At 44.1% G+C, this 8083-nt stretch overlaps 1 protein-coding gene across 6 annotated transcripts in view; it reads right to left on the reverse strand.

The window, feature by feature from the left end:
* The window catches only part of col15a1b (collagen, type XV, alpha 1b), a 30185-nt gene that overhangs the window by 8586 nt on the left and 13516 nt on the right, over positions 1-8083 (reverse strand). For 4 of the 6 annotated variants that reach the window (XM_055503876.1, XM_029132742.3, XM_029132740.3 and 1 more), the window contains 20 exons: positions 7887-8039; positions 6614-6688; positions 6078-6176; positions 5349-5463; positions 5221-5261; positions 4974-5147; positions 4862-4888; positions 4716-4778; positions 4539-4616; positions 4385-4447; positions 4149-4301; positions 3712-3873; positions 1443-1496; positions 1336-1371; positions 1099-1218; positions 946-1005; positions 823-858; positions 665-706; positions 323-385; positions 173-208 (listed from right to left, as the gene is read on the reverse strand). In XM_055503876.1, the coding sequence (XP_055359851.1) occupies positions 173-208; positions 323-385; positions 665-706; positions 823-858; positions 946-1005; positions 1099-1218; positions 1336-1371; positions 1443-1496; positions 3712-3873; positions 4149-4301; positions 4385-4447; positions 4539-4616; positions 4716-4778; positions 4862-4888; positions 4974-5147; positions 5221-5261; positions 5349-5463; positions 6078-6176; positions 6614-6688; positions 7887-8039 (1650 nt within the window). The remainder of the gene's footprint in view (positions 1-172; positions 209-322; positions 386-664; positions 707-822; positions 859-945; positions 1006-1098; positions 1219-1335; positions 1372-1442; positions 1497-3711; positions 3874-4148; positions 4302-4384; positions 4448-4538; positions 4617-4715; positions 4779-4861; positions 4889-4973; positions 5148-5220; positions 5262-5348; positions 5464-6077; positions 6177-6613; positions 6689-7886; positions 8040-8083) is intronic. The other 2 variants (XM_029132743.3, XM_029132741.3) reach the window with 1 other exon arrangement.

Below are 8083 nucleotides of genomic sequence, written 5' to 3' on the forward strand. Positions count from 1 at the left end.
GGGGTAAAATGACATTCATCAATGAAACTGGTAAATAACATTTCAGCTAAAGACCAGCTACTGCACATAACGTGGTGACTGAGGGTCGTGAGGCAGAGGAAATGAGAAAAGGAATGTGACGGACATGATGGAACGTCATTATAACCATGTAAATAAACTCCCACATCCTTACCTTGGGTCCTGGGCTGCCTTTCTCTCCCTTTGCCCCCTGTTGTCCAGTACACAGAAGTACAAAAGAGTTTAATTTCTACATGTGCATCACCTGAAACAAAGCATCCAAGAATCTAACAGAATGACAAGGACTATTTGTTCTCCTACTCACTCTAGGACCTGGCAGTCCAGCTGGACCTGGACGACCCATCTGTCCTGGGTCCCCTGGTTCACCCTGAAAGGTAGGCAGAAGTGGCAGGAGGAGTAAATAGTAATGCTGTTGTACTGTAATACCATAATACATCATTACTGTCTACTAGATGTGCTCTGTCAATGAAGACAAATCAGTTTAAAGAATATGTTTCATTGAATTGTTTGTGTACATTAAAAGACTGAGATGGCACAAAAACATGTCTGCTGTACTGTTCTCTGACCACCTGAAACTAACAATGAGGCTCAAAGTAACACTTGTTAAGTAACACAGTTTGGCAGGGAGACTTCAGAGTCATCATACATTGACAGAGATCCCTGGAGCGCCTGGGGCTCCATCTTCACCCTGCACAGAACGCAGTAGGATTATGTAAGAAACAAAATCAGCAAATAAACCAATTAGTGCCACTAAACAATAACAATAGAATACTGGCATTGAATCAACACCCATACATAGATTACCTTAGGTCCCTGGGGGCCAGGAAGGCCTGGGGGACCCTGGAGGGAACAAATTAGAAGCCATGTAGTGCATCTGAAACAATATACATGCAGTTTAGACACAAACACGTCGTGACCTGCACTGACCTGTGGGCCTCTGGGTCCAGCTCCAATGAGCATGTCACTCTTCCCAGATCCCTCCATATCCTGAAAGTCACAGTTAAAGATGATGTTCTGTGCTCTCCTTCATCATCTTTCTGTTATACACAGGTTTGGTTAAGTTAACTTAAACAATGTCACCTCTACAAAGAATTTGGTTCCTGGAGGTCCAGGGGGTCCTGGGGGGCCTCTCTCCCCCTGTGGACCACTGGGTCCTTGTGGCCCTGGAGACCCTGCCCCGCCCTCAGTCCCACATTCACCCTGCAGAAGTAAAGACAAAGAAGAAATCTCTATTAAAAAAGTTGCTTTTAAATTTGTTAAACTGTAATAGGTTATAGAAATAAGAAATCCCAGCTTGTAAAGAGTGGTATGAATTACCTTTGGTCCAGGCGGCCCAGCTAAGCCCTGTTCACCCTGAAGATGTAAAGGAAGAAGGACTTGTTATCTCGAACATCAATCTGGGGATGGTGTACACTGAACATTACCTTCACTCCTGCAGCTCCAGGCAGACCTGCAGCCCCATCTTTCCCAGCGGGGCCCTAGACGTACACAGGAATAAAAAGCATTACAGGGAGAATTTATAGAAAATATGCTAGCATGAAATCCAAATATTGAAGCTTGTAGCCATAAAGGAATAGGTGAGGAAGTGATAGGATCATCAATGCCAAGAAAGTTCTTAAGGTATCAGTTTCAGTTGTTTAGTGTCTTTATTATGAGACACAAAACTGACAAATAGACGTTTATGACCCAAGCATACCTATGTCTAAGTTTGAGTCATTCAGCTATAGAATATAGAACTCAGCTAGAATAAATGGCCTCAGAGGCAAAGGCAATGTCATCACTTTCTCGTCAGAGTGTTAGTTATTCAGCATTGTGTGTATTCCTCTGTACACACTGACGTTGTGCACCGAAGTCCTAACTTTGTAGGAGCGATACACACTGATCAATCACTGCTTCACTGGGAAAGCGATCCCTGGAGAATCTAACTTTTTCATTTTAAATCTAATCATCTTTCTTGCATTTGTCACACTCTGGCCAAACCTTTTTTATGCAAGAAGTCACATCATTTTTAATATAAATAATTACTATGGCATCTACTAATTTCTGGGGCTTCCTTCTTGTATCTTCTACCATTTCAAGTTTGTGACAGTTGGTCCCCCCGGCCTGTTGGAGTCGCTTGCGTTTTGGTTTTCAGTCCTGTTGTCTTTGTTGTGATGTTGGTTCCTGTTTGGTTCCAGTGTGTGGTAATCGGTGTAATTAGTTTCATCTGTGTTTATTGTTTTCAAGGGCTGGTTTATGTTCATTTGGTCAGTCTGTGGCGTCCCATGGTCCCGTGTGCATATGTAAGGTTTGCTCCTGCATGTCAGTGTTCAGTTTCCAGCAGTGTCTATACTGTGTTTGACTTGTGCAGTGAATTTAGGTTGGCCCTTAACTTACACCCCTTAGTTCGCCTGCATCAAAGCTGCGATTCTCAGTTCTGTTACTCTGTTCACAGCCTTAGCCTTCCTCGTGATTGATTGCATCTACAGTATGTAGTTTTCTCTTAGTTAGTGTCCCTTTCTTGACACAGTTTGATAGCCTTGTTTCACTGTGTTCTCCCCATTAAAGTAATTATTTTACGCTGGTCTCATGGTCGTGCACAGGGTTCCTTCCTGTTAGGTGGTCGGGCTCCTGCTACAGTATTGGTGAGCCTAGTAGTAGTAGTTTCCCGTTCAAGGGACTCGCTCATGTCAGCGTTAGTAGCTGGTGCTCGTCGCTCATAATAATCACGCCCTAGTTCCACGTTAGCAAGTTTGTAACAGGTTTAAAAACATTATATAAAAATGGGCAAAACAAACCAAACTTAGAGTCACAGTGGTGCAATCAGTGATCTGTGAAGCCAATCCTGGTGTCGCCACCTTAAAAATATATCCTAAACTAACTAACAATATTATGATTTTAAATTTTCAACATTTCTTCAATCACTGCAAGGCCCTTAAGTTATGTTATTACCTTGATTAAATATCTGACCTGCATGTTCATAAAGGGAATTTAGCCCAGATGCTCCCTGACCTGCAGCTGCCAGTCATCTAAAACACTAAAACACCTAAATATAACACTTGAACCCGACCATTTGTCACAATAATTATGTTTGTCATATTTAGTTAAAGCTTTAACTTTACATGACTGTATGTAAAATCAGTGCAACATTTGTCTTGACAGAGAACAATCAATGTACAACACAACAAAATGCAAAGGGAAAATGAAACTGCAGATTGTTTAGTAACAACGTTGGATAAATAGCTTCGCCGTTGCCGCCGCGGTTATGAAGCGAGTATGTGTTCATTTAACTTCAGTTCAGCCACTTTATCTTGTAAAGTGCAACTTCATGCTGAACTGAAAGCAAATGACACACTGGACGACAGCAGTAGCCTTGGAGCAGAGGTAGCAGTTAGACACACCACACACACACACACACACACACACACACACACACACGCACGCACGCACGCACACACGCACGCACGCACGCACGCACACACACACACACACACACACTTTAATCAGCTGCCAACCAGCAAGGTTGAGTTTAACATACAGTCATTGGCCTGTGCATCGTACAGTAGCAGTGACCTAAATTTGGTCTCAATCTCAGTCTTTCACTTATAAAACAAACACACGTCGATATGAATATTTGTCACATCATGCTGCCACCTCAACGCACTGACCTTTGACTGTATATCTGCCCTTATAATTGTATGCAAAGCATTATACCTGGCCTGAGCCCCAAGCAGAACCAAAGTCAAGCTCAGACCTGGAACCAAAACTGGATTCATAACTTAAACCAGAGCCAAGATCTGAATGGAGGGCAGAGGCCGACTCTGAGCTCAAACCTGACTCGTCATGCCCAGAACCACTAAACCAATCGTCAAACATCTGAAACAGAATCAAGGAGAGGAAAGGAATCGTTGGAGGAAAGAGAAGAAGTGACAACATAAGTGACACAAGTAAGATGAAGGACACATAAGAGAGGGCGAGAGAATAAATGAAATGACGCACACAAAACTACTGATAGAAGTAACAGACTAAAGGTGGAATCATAGAGACACTATAAATAATGAGAGCAAACATAAAACTATGCTGAAACGTACGTACATATATAAACCACTCCATGACAAATTTAAGTCAAATATCTATCATGAGTGACTTACTGGTATTCCAGGTTTGCCTGGGAGCCCATCTTTGCCAGGTACACCAGGCGGCCCAGCATAACCAGAAAACAGGCCCTCAGCCTTGGAAGATGACGAGAGGTTGGTTCCAGCTGGACCCGGAGGCCCTGGAGGCCCTGGTGGCCCCGGAGGACCCTGGAAGGACCAGAACTCTAATTTCTTATCCACATTGTGAACTTAAATAGAGCATCCCACATTTCCCACTGGTTTTTACTGACCCTGATGGGGACAGATTCACTGTCCAGATCCTCAAAGCCGGACCCCAGGGCATCTGCTCCATACTCAAAAGCACATAAACACAGACATAAACACGTGACACGTGTGTGACCCAGATTGATTGTTATCAATAGTTTACAATTCAGTGATAGTTACAGGTACACCACGCGATCTGGGGGGCCCGGGGGGCCCAGGGGGGCCAGGAGGGCCTGGCAAACTCAATCCTGGGTCTCCCTGGGGGAAAGAAGAGGATGAGAAACAAGATTTAACCCTTCCTGTACCTGTACTGTCAAGTCACGTGGTAATAAAGGTCACATGTACAGTACATTGTACCTTCTCCCCTTTGGTTCCTGCTGTTCCATCTAAACCTGGAAAGCCCTGTGTTCCTCTCTGACCCTGTAGGTTGCAATACAGTTTATTGAAAACAGGTATTATGAATTGTTGATAACATAGACTAAATATAAACATATTTAACTTACCGTCTCTCCTTTATCACCCTTGTTTCCCTATGTGCAGAGAGTAGATACAAATCAGTAAGACATAAAGATCTAGCATTAGTACCAAATGGTATTAACCAGGATTCTCACACACCGGGTGTCCATCTCTTCCTGGCTGTCCAGGAAATCCAGGGATCCCTGGTGGCCCTTGTGGGCCCCGTGTTCCAGGCTGAACGTGCCCGGGGGGACGGGTAGGTCCAGGGGGACCAGGCAAACCAGGTGGTCCAGGCTCTCCAGGCTCTCCCTTCACCCCAGGTCTGAAACGAGCCTGAAATTCAAAAATAATCGGCTTATATCGCAGGTCTATTGAGAAAATAAACAGGTGTAAGATATGAAGTCACCTCTTCTGATCTCTCTCCTGGCTCCTCTGTCTGGTGGGGTCCTACACACAACAAATATTTTTTAAAATATAAAAATGTACTTCTAAACATGCTAAAATATTGTGGGTATTGTGTTAGTTCCATCTCACCTCTCCTAACCATTTCTTCGTAGGTCATTGTTGGTGTCACGCGACCAAAGTGCATGTCAGCCTCCAGCTTTGGAGCCTCAGTGGGTGGAGCTTTCACTGGTCTGCTGTCGTCTTCCTTTAAGACGGGAGGAAGATTAAGTGTCTTATAAAAGCAGAGTCAGTGTAGAGCAATAGGATGTACATACAATAGTGTAGTCATGTCAGTCTGCAAGTGACATTAGTGCTAATGATCATCAATTGTCAGTGGTGGCTGTAAAACCTACAGATGATAAAGAAGCACATTCCCCATCACTTTCATATCTGAAATACAAAGTTATTCTGCTTGTGAAGGACAACTTCCTTTGAAGCCCTGAGGTCAGTTTTGATTTGGGGATGTTTGGGTTCAGACTGACTTCCTGGTTGTAGGAGGATTAAAGAACCGGAATGGAAAAGAAATACATGCCACACGCACGCACGCACAAACGCACGCACACACGCACACACTCGCACACGCACACACTTCAAAGTAAAAGCAGAATGGCTTGTGTCATTTATGACGTGCTCTATTAAAACTGTGGATTCACTTCATTTTAAGCAGTTATAAAGATGTAGTTGAGTCCAAAATTGGAAGTATAAACTAACTTGTCCAGTGCAGATGCCAAACCTGTGCCAAAGACCAAGTTTTACCAAAATGTGAATAAAATGATGGCACACATTCCACTGCGCTGCCAAATCAGATTTAATTGTCACCTTTGCGCTGTGCACGGTTCTGCCTGGTGTTTCCTTCACATTTTCTTGCTCTGCGTCTCTGTCCTCCAGTCCGTCATCTCCACTGGCGTATCCTGAAGTCTTTAGGAAGCGTAGTGCGTTTAGAAGCAAAGCAAAGGAGTCGCTGCTGACTTACATTTACAGCTAAGACAACACTGATCAGGTCAAGGAGTGTCTGATTCTAAGCCATGATACAAAATATATAAATTCACTTTTTTTCAAATGAGGTTTACAACATGACACAAAGTCAAACAAACGAAACACTTGACTCATTGATACTAAGTCATATTGATGACTGAGTCTTTTGACCACTAGGGGATGGTGTTGATGCAGACATTGAGGACCAGCCAAAATGTGCTGATCACAAACTATTTTGATGCATTGACTGTAAGTCTTGTCCTTGTTTTGACTTCTGTTCTTATGGCTCATTTTAAAAACTGTGTCATAAAAGATGAATGCAGACATGCTTTTAGGAAGAGACCGACTCGTTGCTGTTCTGTTGTGTGTTTTTGTCTCACATAGGGTTCGTCGTCTTCACACTGCTCCTCGCCTGCTCTGGGATCATCTTTGATCACCAGCTGCCCGATGGAGCCCTGAAGAGACAGACACAAGTGGCTCAGTCAAATCTTTAGACGCCAGCAGGCGGCTGCTGCTCCAGCGACGGAGACGTGGACCCTGACGTCTACACAAACATGCACAGAAGTGACCCGGGAAGCTCAGCCTGGACACGACGTCTGCTGAGTGAGCACATTTACTGTGGTCGGGCTTCAAGTAACCTGTTCAGAAAGGAAGGCCAATTAAAAAAATGAAGAAAATGGCCGCATTGTTTCACCTGCAGCTTCTGTGTTGTTGAGTTAAACAGGGACTGACAATCGCTGTGGTGCTAATTATAGGGTGAGCAGGTTGTGAAAACAATACTGTTCTGATGCTGTGATTTTATTCTTATTCTCCCTTATTCTTTTGCTCCCTGTTGTCAGTATGAAACCCTGGTTCTCTTCTGCCACAACAGAGCCTTGACATCTGCGGCTTCCCTCTGCCACTGATAATTTACACTACTCCCTCATTCACAGCAACCTTCTCTTCTTTCCGTTTTCCTCCTGTTTGCTGATATTCAGACTCTGCAGAACAGCATTGCTGGACTTTGCGGTCTGACCCTGATGTCTCCTTAAATTTACAAACAAGCACAGCTGTCAAATCTCAAACACGTCCTTGAGTTTGTGGTATCAGCTGTGATTCAGTGAAACTAGATACCACATATATAAACAGTAAACACATATAAGAGATGGAGGTTTCCTACAGTACTTTACTTAACATTGACATAATTGTAATTCTTGTGGAGCCACAATGCAGTAGATCAAGTCAGGCAGGAGATTTCCAGTCCTGGTCCTCGTTTGTCGGACTACATGTATGCATGTGATTAGCTAGACAAGTTACTAGAACCCTAAAGCAGAGGTCAAACCCTTGCTGTAATCTGAACCCAAACTCAGCCCTAAAATCCCACCGTGACCCTCAAACAGACCTTCAAATTGTGGGGCCCAGGCAAAGGGCCCCACAACTTACAATATCACAATATGGCCCCTTTTTGGTAGCAAAACAAGTTTTTGGGCCCCACTTCAGTGTAACTGCAAGGATACGCACGCACACACACACACACACACACACACACACACACACACACACACACACACACACACACACACACACACACACACACACACCTCATCCTAAACCCAGCAGTACATGTTTGTCCCACTACAGATACATCTACAAGCACAGATGTTTCGCACTTACCACAAACTTTTCCAGCCCAGTGCTTCCTGCGTTAGCTACAAAGATGCCCGAGTTGTGGGAAAAAGTCAGTTTTCCTTCGCTCCGATGGAAAGTAGTTCTCTCTGGCTCGCCGCAGTCCATGTGGAGTCGCACCTCGTTGTGTTCAACCGCCACCTCACACACAGAGCAGCATTAATTCACCCCCTTCCTTCATCTGA

The sequence above is a fragment of the Betta splendens genome, chromosome 17 (genome assembly GCF_900634795.4).
Source record: "Betta splendens chromosome 17, fBetSpl5.4, whole genome shotgun sequence".
NCBI lineage: Eukaryota > Metazoa > Chordata > Actinopteri > Anabantiformes > Osphronemidae > Betta > Betta splendens.